This window comes from Schistocerca nitens, chromosome 8 (genome assembly GCF_023898315.1).
Source record: "Schistocerca nitens isolate TAMUIC-IGC-003100 chromosome 8, iqSchNite1.1, whole genome shotgun sequence".
NCBI lineage: Eukaryota > Metazoa > Arthropoda > Insecta > Orthoptera > Acrididae > Schistocerca > Schistocerca nitens.
The window spans coordinates 330,240,445-330,256,787 of NC_064621.1; the positions used below are offsets into that span (position 1 = coordinate 330,240,445).

General features: G+C 42.8%; 1 protein-coding gene across 1 annotated transcript in view; it reads left to right on the forward strand.

Annotated features, from left to right (window-relative positions):
- LOC126199552 (fat-like cadherin-related tumor suppressor homolog) overlaps positions 1–16,343 on the forward strand; it is a 345,418-nt gene that overhangs the window by 71,669 nt on the left and 257,406 nt on the right. The window contains exon 3 of the mRNA XM_049936473.1: positions 7,518–7,725. Within this exon, the coding sequence (XP_049792430.1) occupies positions 7,518–7,725 (208 nt within the window). The remainder of the gene's footprint in view (positions 1–7,517; positions 7,726–16,343) is intronic.

A 16,343-nucleotide genomic window follows, 5' to 3' on the forward strand; every position in this document is an offset into this window, starting at 1 on the left:
AGGTACGGCCAAACTTTCAGGAAACATTCCTCACACACAAAGAAAGAAAATATGTTATGTGGACATATGTCCGGAAACGCTTACTTTCCATGTTAGAGCTCATTTTATTACTTCTCTTCAAATCACATTAATCATGGAACGGAAACACACAGCAACAGAACGTACCAGCGTGACTTCAAACACTTTGTTACAGCAAATGTTCAAAATGTCCTCCGTTAGCGAGGATACATGCATCCACCCTCCGTCGCATGGAATCCCTGATGCGCTGATGCAGCCCTGGAGAATGGCGTATTGTATCACAGCCGTCCACAATACGAGCACGAAGAGTCTCTACATTTGGTACCGGGGTTGCGTAGACAATAGCTTTCAAATGCCCATATAAATGAAAGTCAAGAGGGTTGAGGTCAGGAGAGCGTGGAGGCCATGGAATTGGTCCGCCTCTACCAATCCATCGGTCACCGAATCTGTTGTTGAGAAGCGTACGAACACTTCGACCGAAATGTGCAGGAGCTCCATCGTGCATGAAGCACATGTTGTGTCGTACTTGTAAAGGCACATGTTCTAGCAGCACAGGTAGAGTATCCCGTATGAAATCATGATAACGTGCTCCATTGAGCGTAGGTGGAAGAACATGGGGCCCAATCAAGACATCACCAACAATGCCTGCCCAAACGTTCACAGAAAATCTGTGTTGATGACGTGATGGCACAATTGCGTGCGGATTCTCGTCGGCCCACACATGTTGATTGTGAAAATTTACAATTTGATCATGTTGGAATGAAGCCTCATCCGTAAAGAGAACATTTGCACTGAAATGAGGATTGACACATTGTTGGATGAACCATTAGCAGAAGTGTACCCGTGGAGGCCAGTCAGCTGCTGATAGTGCCTGCACACGCTGTACATGGTACGGAAACAACTGGTTCTCCCGTAGCACTCTCCATACAGTGACGTGGTCAACGTTACCTTGTACAGCAGCAACTTCTCTGACGCTGACATTAGGGTTATCGTCAGCTGCACGAAGAATTGCTTCGTCCATTGCAGGTGTCCTCGTCGTTCTAGGTCTTCCCCAGTCGCGAGTCATAGGCTGGAATGTTCCGTGCTCCCTAAGACGCCGATCAATTGCTTCGAACGTCTTCCTGTCGGGACACCTTCGTTCTGGAAATGTCTCGATACAAACGTACCGCGCCACGGCTATTGCCCCGTGCTAATCCATACATCAAATGGGCATCTGCCAACTCCGCATTTGTAAACATTGCACTGACTGCAAAACCATGTTCGTGATGAATACTAACCTGTTGATGCTACGTACTGATGTGCTTGATGCTAGTACTGTAGAACAATGAGTAGCATGTCAACACCGAAGTCAACATTACCTTCCTTCAATTGGGCCAACTGGCGGTGAATCGAGGAAGTACAGTACATACTGACGAAACTAAAATGAGCTCTAAAATGGAAAGTAAGCGTTTCCGGACACTTGTCCACACAACATCTTTTCTTTATTTGTGTGTGAGGAATGTTTCCTGAAAGTTTGGCCGTACCTTTTTGAACACCCTGTATATAAGCAAAACAAGGACGATAAACAGGACAGAGAAGAGGAGATTGGAATTGTTTCAAACGTGTTGCTACTGAAGAATGCTGAAGTTTATGTAGGTAGATCGAATAACTAGTGGAATGGTACTGCACTGGATTGACGAAAAATAACTGGCACAATTCGACTAAGCGAAAGTATTAATAAGACACATCCTGAGATTTGGAAATGGAGGCAAGGGCAGGGGAGGCGTGGGGGGAGGGAGTATACAGGAAGACGAAGGTTTCACTACAATAAGTAAGCTCAAGTGGATTTAGGTTGCATTAATTACGCAGAGATGAAGAGAGTTGCACAGGTTAGACAAATATGGAGAGTCGCATCAAACGAGTCTGTCTGTGTACTCTCATGACGATAGAGATATAACAAATGGAAAATGGTCGAAACCGGTTGTGCTAATCAAAAATAGAAATAAAAATGTGACTGGGGTGGCCATTTAGTTCCAGTCAGTCTGTTACAGGTGTTGAAATGGAGACTGCTAAACGCCGTCTGTTTCTGTGTTGTCAACATCTTAACTCGAAGCATTTCACGGTCCTTCGCGATCTAGCGCGACATTTCATTTAGCGGTGCGATGCGACATTATTTCCAGCATTTGGTGCGGCTTATTTTGGTCGACACTACTTTCTTCTGTTCGACAGAGTCTTCGTGTAAGAACTGTTGATCCTTAGCTATTTGTTCCTGGTGTAGAACAAGTTCATAGATACAGTGGCTGTTAGTTCAAAAAAGGGGCAGTCTGGCGATGTATGCTTTAAAATGCTTTAAAAATAAATGGGAACCACAGAAGAGGAGGAGGAGAATTCTCAATATCTACACTGCGCAAAAAATTAAAGGATCGCTTTTTCTAAACCTGTTGTTCTTTGGCTCAAAGGTGCCTATAACCTTCCTCTGTAATGATGCAAAAGCGTGGCGTGCTACGACGTCATCCTCTGGCTCACAGAGGCTTCAAACAGGAAGATGTCGGCAAATGCGAATAAAAGGCCACAGCTCAGAACTTCGAGTGATCTTTAAGGGGGTTATGATGTCACATTGGTAGCAAAGTTCACCAGAATTCTCCCCAACATCACCGTGGACCTGTTGCACGACCTCCTCTACGCCACATTTCATACTTTCTTTGGTACCTTTGAGAGCTAAAAATAAAAGCAATATTCATCTATTTAAATAATCAGATAAGAATTCGTTTGACGCTTTTCTAAGAGACAGTCTCCACACACTTTCAGTCTGACTGTGGAAGCGTACACCAGAACTGGTTTGATTTCAAAGAAATAGTATCGACGGCAGTTGAGAGATGCATACCGAATCAATTACTAAGAGATGGTAGTGATCTCCCTTGGTACACAGAACAGGTCAGAATAATGTTACAGAAGCAACTAAAAAAGCATGACAAATTTAAAACAAAGTAAAATGCCCAAGATTGGTGAAGTTTTACAGAAGCTCGAAATCAGAGCGATCTTCGATATGAGACGCTTTTTACAGTTTCCACAACGAAACTCTGTCTCGAAATCGGGCAGAAAACCCCAAGAGATGCTAGTCGTCTGTAAAATACACCACCGGCAAGACGCAATCAGTCCATCCATTGTACAATAACAATGGCAATATCGCTGATGACAGTGCCATAAAGTAGAGTTACTAAACACTGTTTTCCAAAATTCCTTCATCAAAGAAGAAGAAGAAGAAGAAGAAGTAAATATACCAGAATTCAAATTTAGAGCAACTGCCAACACGAGTAACAAGACGAAGTAAATACTCCAGAATTCGAATCTAGAGCAATTGCCAACTTGAGTAACTTAGAAATATATATCCTCGGTGTAGTGAAGCAGCTAAAATCACTTATTAAAACCAATGCCTCCGTTTCAGATCGTATACTAGTCAGGTTCCTTTGAGAGTATGCTGATACTTTCATACTTAGCTATTATATACAACCGCTCGCTAGTCTAAAGATCCTTACCTGAAGACGATTCCCACCAATATTAAAAAAAAGGAAATAGCAATGATCTCGTGCGCTATCCCTACCACTAACGTCGATTTGCAGTGGTATTTTGGAACATGTATCTAGTTCGAAAATTATGAATTATCTCGAAGAAAACGATTTGTTGACACATAGTCAACACAGATTCAGAAAATATCATTCTTGTGAAACACAGTAATGAATAGTATCCACAGGAGGGCAGCTTCTTTTGTATTATTGCGAAATAGAGGAGAGAGTGCCACAGGTATGATACGAGAATTGGGGTGGCAGTCATTAAAACAAAGGGGTTTTTCGTTCTAGTTGGCTCTTCTCAAGAAATTTCAATCACAAACTTTTTCCTCCGACTGCAAAACTACTGTGTTGGTGCCCACTTAGATAGGGAGAAATGATCATCATAATAAAACTGGGTTAGTCAGAGCGCGACCGGAAAGATTTAAGTGCTCATTTCCCGTGCCCCTTCGATAGTCGAAGTAGATAAGTAATTCAATGAACCCTCTGCCATGCATTTAATTGTGAATCGCAGAGTAATCATGTAGATGTAGATGTTAAAATCACGCCATTTTCCGTTATATCGCCGCTCAGAATCGAAACGAAAAAGTCTCAGGGGGTGGCATAAAGGATGTCAATGAAACAACCCCTTCCTTTAGGACGTTGAAACCCACACTTTTCGCTCTTGAAAACGACAGCATACAGTGCGATGAGAAGCAGGACGACTTTCATGGCAAAGTTCGACTTTGCTGCCACACCTTGAGCCTTAAATCATGCTCTAAAGGCATAGTGGGACTGCAACGCCACTGAACGTGATCTGACCCGTTTCGAGTGTATCACAACCGCAATTTTTGCTCTGGTGTAAAGGGTAGAACCACTTGGTACATTTCAAAGTCTTTCAACTAAATCTGAATGTCATCAAAAGCAGCAAACGGGTTTCATGCTTTTTCAGTACTTCCGTTTCGCGCCCTTCTGTGGTGTAGGGGGTGGAGGAGGGGGATGGGGGGGGTGCTACATTATCATGTGCGTGTATAAAAAGTGTCCCTGTAAGACTCATCCAGTTCGGCAGCACCCTCGGTACCATAAACGATCCTTTGTTGAATACTTAAAATATGTACCTGTCGACAAATGTGACACCAATTTTTCTCGCGGCAAACTGCACATAAGTGGTGTCGAAGAAGTTGCCTATCCTTCAGGCGTTAGAGTAGCCACGAGGCTGAGTCGGTGTCGAAGTTTTGTGTAGGGATCCTTTGCGGTTTTCTTCACGCATAAGTTAATGTAGCGCACCCCCCGTCCAACCCCCTACCCCTGTCCCCTACCCTCCATGATCACCCTGTCACCCTGTATGCCAGGGTCAAAATTGCCGTCGCATGACATTCCAAAGGAGTGTTGCTCCTTACGATATTCTTAGAGTAGGGTTGGAACGTCCAGGGGTGACATCAGTGCCGAACGTTGTCGGAAAAGTCGTGCTGTTGTTCATCATACTGTAAATTGTTGTCTTCAACAGCGAAATGTGCGGGAATCAACGCCTTAATGGAAGGGATGGCTTTATCGACGCCATTTATGCCACCCCCTGAGGCCTTTTCGTTTAAATTCTGAGCTGCGAAGTACCTGACATGCTTCCCTCGGCCACCTACAAGGAAAGCGCGAAATCTCAACTTTGGGTGGCGCGGTACTGACGTCCATCGCAAAGGTTTCAAAAAAAAAAAAAAAGGAGGGGGGGGGCGTGAAACGCGGGTATTGTATGTGGCGATCGCCCCATCGTGTGACACACCCACGGCAGCGTTGGGCAGAATTGTGACGAAATTTGGTGCCTATGTGGCATCATCAGCCCATCTTGAAGCTCACATGTACTTCTGAGCTGTGATCTTTTTTTCGCATTTGTCACACATTATTTGAAGCGTCGCTAAGCCCGAGGGTGAGATCGCTGGGTCTCACGCTTTTATACCTTTACAGAGGAAGGTTGGAGGCACCTTTGAGCAAAATTTCAAACTTATGCTCCTGAATGGGATACATTACAGCGTTTCGAAAAAGTCATCATTTAATTTTGTTGTGCAGTTTATTAGTCGCGTAATCTATGGGTACTGGTATTACAGCGTCACGCAGAGAGAATGTAAAGATTTGACGATGAAAGAGTTTATAACGATCGACAGATGATTTGTATCGGAGACATTTTTCTGTACATTAAGAAGTACTTTGTGTTAACTATGGAAGTGCGGAACACGTGATGGAACTGGCGTTGAGAGCAGTAAATTTTCTGAACTCGCACGCATTATTACTTCTTCAGTTGCAACAGTTTTTGATATAATTGAACGAAGAGTGTGGAGACGATATGGATTACTGGAAAGTGCGTTGTTTAAGTCAAAATTCACGTCTGGAACGAGATTTTTATTTAAGACCCGCTGTTGTTGAATATCTTAGGGAAAAAGGAAGCCAAGAACGAAAATTAGAAGATCCGGAATGGAGTGAGTTCAGTCTTTAATTTAAATAGACTGCAGAGAGCCTTCAGTGAGAAACAGTAAGGTGAGTTGCAGCTTTCTGACTTCATGGAGAAGGGGGGTAGATTTAAAAATAAAACCGCATTGTGTTAGGGACACCTTCTGATAAGAAACCCGTCCATTTCTCTAAGCTCAGTGGCGTTAAAGAAAAAGCATTGTGGTGTTGAAAGGATTACAGGAGCAGTTTTATAAACGTTTGAAGACGCTGCCAATCTTACACTTTCTTTTGAACTGTTTTTGAGACGGTTTGCCATTACAGTTGAAATCGGCCCTTTGCATTTGAAGATGTAATTCTCATTTAAAGGACCGAATTGTTTTACTTTGAAACTGCCCAGGTGTTCTACGTTGTTTTCCTTAGATAGAGTTTCCATGTCTTCCCAATGAGGTTGCAAACGTGATCTCAACGATTCAATCAACATAGCTGCGTCCAATGCTTTTCTCGATTGTAACACTAAAGAAGTCACAATTACTAGGCAACTGAGACACGAAAATCTGCGAACTGTCTTTGTCCGTCCGTATGTTGACAGTTTGTGGCAGATATAAATTTTACTATGTAATTAACGCGCAAAAGTAATTAAATAATACTAAAAATCGTTTTTTTGTGTTGCTGATGAATATGAAACAAACCCGCATCCCACACGTAGCGCTTTCGCAGTCCCCCCTCCATTTCTTCTCCCTCAGACAGAGTGGCGTGTTAGGGGGGGGGGGGGGGGGGGAAGTTTGCACTCAGGCAAGACAAATTCACCTGTGCATAAGCACCGCATGCGAGCAGAGTTCTTCACCGTCCATGATGAAGAAGATATAGTCTTGTGAAATGGGATGAATCTTTTTGAAACACCCTGCATTATGTCATTAACAATGTTTCAGTACGTAAACGCAGCCAAAAAATAATATTTATTTATTAACGGTACAGAGTAATCCACCACCTGATAACTATGGTGGTTCGTTTGCTACTGAAAACAAGTAAAAAGCTGCAGAGACAGACTCTTCGTCTTCTTCTACAGCATCTCTCAGTGTTGCTGTTTTTCTCGTCTGTTACATGATTACACTGTTAATTTAAAACATGTAATAGATAAAGTAAATTTTCAAAAAGGAAATTATTATGAAGGAAATGATAGACTAAGGAAAGATGTGCATAATAAAACAGGCCCCTTTACCTAGTATTCCAGGTGGGAGGGCTTCAGTAAATACTTGAAGCCTGTGTCACCCAAATTATCATATTCTACTGATAAAGAAAATTGTAGATTGTCACGGCGAAGCGTTCTCTGACACAGTAAACTATGTTATTTCAAAAGTAACTGTCATAGCTGTTAATATATTTATCCCACTGTGTGTGCATCGTTCGCGAAAGTCAAGAACTGGGCTTTGAGTCCTGGTCCGACACCCAATTGTAACTTGTCGCCAGTGTTCATAAAACTGTTTATTTGGAACGTTGTGTGGTGCGCACTCTGCAGGTAATCTGTTTGTGTGTACGCAGGTGCTGGTGGAGGTGCTGAACCAGAATGACAACACGCCGATGACGACGGAGCCGGTGTACTACCCGCAGATGGCTGAGGGTTCGCCTCCAGGCACGCCCGTGCTGCGGATCACCGCATCCGACCACGACCGGGATCCCTCGCAGAAGCTCTCGTTCCGCATCTCCGCCGGAAACCCGGACAACCTCTTCGTCATTGACTCCGACACAGGTCAGTACCGAGGCTTTACCACAACTATTCTTTTTATTGGTGTTTAGCGTAGAGAGGCAGGCAAAAAAACTGTTCGTTGTTTCAGAAGTAATCGCCATAACTCTTAACACATTTACCCCACTGTGAGGCAAGAGGGTCGGTAGTTCCTAGGGAAAATGTCTGCAGTTGGCTATAGAACCATGACTGTAAGCAGGCGTGCACCTCTTCGTCCAAAGCAAATCGACGGCCGTGAATCTCTTTCTTATCGGATTCAAAACTCACATGTAACCAATATAGTTTCGAGTACACTGCAGAAGTTTTTCTGGGAAGCTCATATACACCCTCCATGCAGTTCCCATCTCTCCTCATGATATTTCGATATTTTTGGAACCATGATGAAAGACATTCATGCCGTAGAATTGCTTCGGACGAAGAAATGCACACCTGAATACAACCATGGTTCCGTAGTCTAACAACCCTACCACAACAAAGGTAAAAAATTAATTATGATTGTAGTGTTGCTCACGCTGCTAAATATTGCATTTTCGGGCAACAACAAAGTTATATTATGTGGCAGGCGTTATTAGAGCACAGTTAATAAAGTCATTTCTTGAAATAATGGATAAACTAGACACACTGGTGTCGTTGTGAACTCATGGCTCAATCGTCGAAAATCTAGGTAGTGATGATTCCAAGCTTGGGATGCAAAGAGGCCTAGGTGTTATTCTGCGATATTCAAAAGTTTTATAGATGTGTTTCATAAACCATTCTTGAAGATTAAACTTTTGCAAGTTAGGACAATGGTGATGTAAAAAAAGTAATCAGCACTCCGAATTTAACTTACACTTCTTTTTTATTACTTTTTTTGCAATATCACGTAACTCGTTCAAAAACATCACTTCACAATATAAAACATACTTGAAAATATCTTCCTCACTGTTAAAGTTCACATTTCATAAACTGACTACAATTTGCGTCTTTTTAACATGACGACCAAAGCTTGACTCTCTAATAACCACTTACGCGCCCAAAAATCAGAGTTACAAGAACGTCAAAGATCATAGTGACAAAAGAAAGAATACACATAAGAATAATATCATTACAATATATACATATCGATGTATCGAAGTATCTCCACATTAATGAAATCAAATCTGAATGTTGCCACAGAAATATGTTAACTATTTTACAGAAACACAGTAGAATATTGCTGGTATCGAGAGGTTGAGGTGAGGTGCCGTAATGGTTACGTAATTCAAGTAACATTACAGTAGGCAACCGCAAACATTTTTCCATGAAGGTATTGGCCGTCTTATCTCACAGTGGGATAAATATAGTAGCAGTTATGACAATTATTTTACTTACTTTTTTCATATGTATCGTTTTCATTCGACTGCCTCTTGCAGTAGTGGTAACGAGTCTAAAGGGATGGATATTTGTATGAAAATTAATATTGTCGGCTGGAAAAGTTGTGCACAGTGTGTGTTCAATACACTGAAATTCAGTATATTGACAGTGCAGTCAAATGGTATCGCATCCGATGTCTGTATTACAGACTATGGGCCAACGGCCTTGTCGCAATGGTAGCACCGGTTCCTGTCAGATCACCGATGTTAAATGCTGTCGGGCAAGGTTGGCACTTGGATGGGTGGTTGTCCGGTCTGCCGAGCACTGTTGGCATGTGGGGTGTACTCAGCCCCTGAGAGGGCAGTTAAGGAGCTACTTGACTGACAAGTAGCGGTTCCGGTCACGAAATTGACAACGGCCGGGAAAGCAATGTGTTGACCTTAAGGCCCTCGCATGCTCGCATCCAGTAACGCCTATTTGCTGAGGATGACACGACGGTCTATGAGTACCGATGGGTTTTCCAAGACCTGTCCAGGCGGATTACAGTAAATAACAAGACATCAATGATTCGTGTGGTAGAGGGTGAAAATCAGTATAAAAGCAGTCCGTTTTTGTGGTGTTAGTTGTGTGTGTATGTGCTTTTACTGCAGACAGGAAACAGACACTATTAGTGACGGCGCGTATTGTGTGCATAAATCACAATTGTGATGATGCCACGCGGAAAACAGGTATCATGAAACGGAAAAGCAAAAATTGGTGGGTGCAAGGAAATGGGACACTCTAATAGTCAAATCGCTAGGAAGTTGAACAGTTTAACTGGAGTGACTGATAATTTCGATAGATTGGGCGCGCGATATGACAGAACATGAAATACAGGGTAAGTAGAAAATTATTTGAGGCATTCAAACGTTTCCATTTGCGCAAAACACGGCCCCAGCCCGTTATTCTTGTCAACGTGTTGCTGATTTACAGTTGTCAGTAACTGCCAGTCGTCTATGACGAATTTTGTCAAATGACAAACACCTTGCATTCAAGAAACGACTGCAAAAAAAGACTGGTCTAACAGACAAACATAAATAGCCGAGAATGGAATTTGGTGTAAAGACGTATGTCCTGGGCTTTACAATGGGATGAAGTGATATTCAGTAATGAGGAAAAGTTTAATTTTGAGGGGCCAGATAGATTTCAACATTATTGGCGTGATATGAGTAATAGAGCAAATGAAAAGGATGAGCAGAAATTTTGGTGGTGGAAGTGTCATGGTGCACTAAAGGTAAATCACATATTCCTTGGCTAAACACTACAGTGAACTCTTAACATGTACACTGAGATGCTAGAGACAGAATTGATTAGAATTTATGAGTGCCTAGGGAACTTAAGTCTAATGTTTCAACAAGATAATGCATCCGTGCATGTTTCTGCTACATCAAAAAAGTGGTTTGAAGATAAAGGGATCGATGTCTTGCTCTGGCCTTCTACATCTACATCTACATCTACATTTATACTCCGCAAGCCACCCAACGGTGTGTGGCGGACGGCACTTTACGTGCCACTGCATTACCTCCGTTTTCTGTTCCAGTCACGTATGGTTCGCGGGAAGAACGACTGTCTGAAAGCCTCCGTGCGCGCTCGAATCTCTCTAATTTTACATTCGTGATCTCCTCGGGAGGTATAAGTAGGGGGAAGCAATATATTCGATACCTCATCCAGAAACGCACCCTCTCGAATCCTGGACAGCAAGCTACACCGCGATGCAGAGCGCCTCTCTTGCAGAGTCTGCCTCTTGAGTTTGCTAAACATCTCCGTAACGCTATCACGGTTACCAAATAACCCTGTGACGAAACGCGCCGCTCTTCTTTGGATCTTCTCTGTCTCCTCCGTCAACCCGATCTGGTACGGATCCCACACTGATGAGCAATACTCAAGTATATGTCGAACGAGTGTTTTGTAAGCCACCTCCTTTGTTGATGGACTACATTTTCTAAGGACTCTTCCAATGAATCTCAACCTGGTACCCGCCTTACCAACAATTAATTTTATATGATCATTCCACTTCAAATCTTTCCGCACGCATACGACCAGATATTTTACAGAAGTAACTGCTACCAGTGTTTGTTCCGCTATCATATAATCATACAATAAAGGATCCTTCTTTCTATGTATTCGCAATATGTTACATTTGTCTATGTTAAGGGTCAGTTGCCACTCCCTGCACCAAGTGCCTATCCGCTGCAGATCTTCCTGCATTTCGCTACAATTTTCTAATGCTGCAACTTCTCTGTATACTACAGCATCATCCGCGAAAAGCCGCATGGAACTTCCGACACTATCTACTAGGTCATTTATATATATTGTGAAAAGCAGTGGTCCCGTAACACTCCCCTATGGCACACCAGAGGTTACTTTAACGTCTGTAGACGTCTCTCCATTGATAACAACATGCTGTGTTCTGTTTGCTAAAAACTCTTCAATCCAGCCACACAGCTGGTCTGATATTCCGTAGGCTCTTACTTTATCAGGCGACAGTGCGGAACTGTATAGAACGCCTTCCGGAAGTCAAGGAAAATAGCATCTACCTGGGAGCCTGTATCTAATATTTTCTGGGTCTCATGAACAAATAAAGCGAGTTGGATCTCACACGATCGCTGTTTCCGGAATCCATGTTGATTCCTACAGAGTAGATTCTGGATTTCCAAAAACGACATGATACGCGAGCAAGAAACATGTTCCAAAATTCTACAACAGATCGACGTCAGAGATATAGGTCTATAGTTTTGCGCATCTGCTCGACGACCCTTCTTGAAGACTGGGACTACCTGTGCTCTTTTCCAATCATTTGGAACCTTCCGTTCCTCTAGAGACTTGCGGTACACGGCTGTTAGAAGGGGGGCAAGTTCTTTCGCGTACTCTGTGTAGAACCGAATTGGTATCCCGTCAGGTCCAGTGGACTTTCCTCTGTTGAGTGATTCCAGTTGCTTTTCTATTCCTTGGACACTTATTTCGATGTCAGTCATTTTTTCGTTTGTGCGAGGATTTAGAGAAGGAACTGCAGTGCGGTCTTCATCTGTGAAACAGCTTTGGAAAAAGGTGTTTAGTATTTCAGCTTTACGCGTGTCATCCTCTGTTTCAATCCCATCATCATCCCAGAGTGTCTGGATATGCTGTTTCGAGCCACTTATTGATTTAACGTAAGACCAGAACTTCCTAGGATTTTCTGTGTTTATCGCAATGGAAGGCAATGAGCCCGCATGTGAGGTGAAAAGTGCGATACAAGAAGAGTGGGCGGCAATTTCACTTAAAGAAGTACAAACATTAAAAAAATCAATGTCGAAGAGAATATTTGAGGTAATCAGGAAGAACGGAGATATCACAAAGTAGTAACAATGCAATAACACAACAGGTTAGTGAGTGACTTTATACTAATTTCCACCCAGGAAATGCAAACTCCTTATTTTCTAACTCGTACTATGAAAGAAACTATGTAATTCCGTCATGGCTGTTCATGTCTTATACGCATCTACTATTTTCGTAATAAATTCGATACAGTATGCTACAGATCTTGACTATTACTCGCGTAGAAATCCTGCCTTTATACTGATGTCCACTACTGTATAAGGAGCATGCGACCGGCATCTTATTACAATAATAGTATTTCTGATGATTCATATTTATAAAAGTACATACAAAGCACAAAGTAACACAGTGGGTAATAACAATATAGTCTGATCGTCATAAACACCATCATCAGCATTCGTGAACTGTCCGCTGCTGGATACAGGCGTCTTCCAGACTTCTCCATACGTTATGATCTACAGCTTTTCATCCAATCTGTTTTCAGTATTATATTTATGAAAATCGTAGTAAGTATGTACGTCCCACATCTCCTCCTAAACCGCTGTATCGACTCCAGCCAACGTTTTTACTTACATAGCTTACTATCTGAAAACAATGGGAGTAAGAACCACGTACCTATCATATGGGCGGGGTTTTGGAAGGACGTCACGTACAAGCACAACTCAGGAAAGTCTGGAGCAACTGAAACCAATTTTTTATAAACAAGACCATTATTTGTGTAATTCAGTTTTGTCAATTAAAGACATCGTTGGAGACCGTGGATGTTGTGTGAAAGAAAATGTTGATCGTGTACAGCAACCAGCCACAGCTTGTTTTTAGATTACTTTGTTTACAATGTACCATTACCAGTTTCAAATTTACAGTTTATTACGAGACAGGCTTCAAGCTTTTGTCGAGACATACGAAGAGTTGGTTACTGGTGGCTTGCCCTAGGATAATCAAAAATTCACAGTTACAAAAATGTAATAAAGATGGCCGCTACAAACTTGTGTTAAATTGCAACTTATGCGAAATGTCCGTCTGGAGAATCTATTTTCACAGTTTTCCTCCTAGGAATCGTATTCGTAATGTTGGCTGTATTTTCAAACCAAACATGTGAGGTTACATTATAAACACTTTCCTTGGGTCACAAAACAAATTTCCTATGCGTACCTCATGTTATGACTCACTCACAACGTATGAAAACAAATACGGAATGTTTACAAAGCACGTGAGTGTCAAAGATGCTGCATTACAGAGACATATTACAAAGCTATGGCATTTTGGGAAAGGAAGCGTATACTGTTACGTCAAGTCGAAAAAGTATTTTACGTTAAATGTACAGGATTGAATACAGATAGATATATGGGATTTTGTGAAGTAACCCACTGACTTACTAATATTTTTTCCCACTGTCGATGCTATACTTACTGTTTAAATTTACGTAAATCAGCATACTTTGTCTTACACAATATTCTCAAAATTATATAATTTTTTGATAGAATTCTTTACAAATCCGTCCGTACTATTTCCTGAAATAATTAGCAGATTGAAGATAATACAGTTTTAGAACTTTTTGTTGGTGTGGTACACCCTAAAAAATACAGGCATATGCAACGTCACCAGATATTTCTCACACTCATAACGTGTGTCACTTTTCTTCTTCCTTGCTTTGCCCACTACACATTTTCTGGAGGGTGTTTTCTTGATATGGATTGTGGGGTATGAACCTAACAAAGGCTGAAAACGATTGCTTATAACTCGCAAATTATCGAAAGAAATCGAGTGTGTTGTACACCACTAAATAGATCGATCTCTCAGCTTTTCAACGGTATATAACAGTCATCGCCTTTTATTAACAGCGAAGAAGAAACACTAAGAAGAAGATATAGCTGCTCGGCCCGTCTCAAAGTCGACAATGTGATAACGAATTTGGAACCTGCGACCGGCTGTGAGCCGGCTGTGTAAGCCAGTGGGTTAAAGCGTTACATGCTTATTTTGCAAAATGGTTGAGAAATAAATGTGGATAAGAAAATATGGGCAATCATTATGTGGTACTTGAACACTGATGATGACAGTAGATTAAAATTTACGCATATTTAGTACCACGAAAATTTTTTGATCATTGTAGATATTTACAGTAATGTAAGATTTGTTACCTGTTCTGCAGGTATCTGTAGAAACATTATTTGTATTGGAGTATGAAGAGTGTTTTCTGACCGTGGCTTCAAATCAAGTTACTGGATGCCATTGTCCGCGGGTCGTGCTCTTGCGGAAGCCTTCTCGCTTCCCGCGCGCGGGGACCCGGGTTCGATTCCCGGCGGGGTCAGGCATTTTCTCTGCCTCGAGATGACTGGGTGTTGTGTGTCTTTCACCATCATTTCATCCTCATTCACTCACAAGTCGCCGTAGTGGCGTTAAAGAATTTGTGGAGCGGCGGCCGAACCGCCACGCGAGGGGTCTCCCGTCCACCAATGCCATACGCTCATTATTATTACTGGATGCCACCTGAGTAACAGACCCATCATGGAAGTTTGAACCCCTCTAAGGCTGGCCAGGTCGACTGTTAATGATGTGGTTGTGTAGTGCAAACGCGAAGGATGGAAGCACGGCTAAACCAGGACCGAGCAGACGCCATGTACTGACGGACACGGAGCGTCAAGCATTGAGCAGTGTGGTTGTAAATAATCGCGTGGAATCAGTGGAAGGAATCACTCGTGAGTTTCAAGACTACCAGCAGTCCAGGTTGCTACAGAATGTCATGCAGCAGTCCAGCGAAGGTCGAACAGCTCCTCGTAAGCAACATATTTTTGTAGTCGAAGATAACCGGCACTCGAGGTGGAGTAAAGAACGACGACACTGGTCAGTGCATGATTGGAAACGAGTGACTGAGAGTGACGAATCGCGCCACATCCTGCGGTAATGCGATGGAAGGGTTTAGGTTTGGCGAATGCCTGGAGAGTGGAGAGCATTACCCCCCCCCCCCCCCCTGTCACACAAGGTGACAATTGTTGAGCCGTATCAAATAAAATCGTCACAATTTGTGAACGGTTTGCGTTAGGACGTTCAAACTGCACGGTTGGCCACGGGACATGATGGGAATTAGTATGGTTTGGTTTAGCGTCGAAGCCCATTTGGAAGGGTGCGTTAATAAGCAAAACTGGGGCATTTGGGGCACTGAGAATCCGCACTTCGCGATCGAGAAATCTCTTCATCCTCAATGGTTCACTGTGTGGTGTGCTATGTCCAGTCACAATAATCGGTGCGATATTCGTTGGTGGCACGGTGACTACCGAACGGTACGTGATGGTTTTGGAAGATGATGTCATCCCCATTATCCAAAGTAACGCTGATTTTCACAAGATGTTGTTCACGCAAGGCGCAGCTCGACTCCATCGAAGCAGGAGAGTATTTGATGTCATGGAGGAGCACTTTAGGGACGGCATTCTGGGTCTGGGGTACCCAGAGGCCACTGACATGGGTCTGGATTGGCCGCCATATTCTCCGGATCTGACCGCAAGCGACTTCCTTTTGTGTGACTATGTTAAAGACAAGGTGTACAGCAATAACCTCAAAACCATTGCTGAGCTGAGAGCATCCATTCAGGAGGTCATCGACAGCATCGATGTTCCGACACTTCAGCTGGTCATGCAGAATTTCGTTATTCGTCTGCGCCGCTTCATCGCCAGTGATGGCAGGCATATCGAACATGTCATAACCTAAATCCGAATATCGGTAGTGACGTTTACATATTGAATAAAGTGTGTGCACGCCGTAGTTTGTAGCAAATGTTTTCATATATTTCAATAACTGTCGTCATGTATGTGTTGCCAGTCCGTAGCTCGTGGTCTTGCGGTAGCGTTCTCTCTTCCCGCGCACGGCGTTCCGGGTTCGATACCCGGCGGGGTCAGGGATTTATTTTTCCTGCGTCGCGATGACTGGGTGTTGTTGTGTCGTCT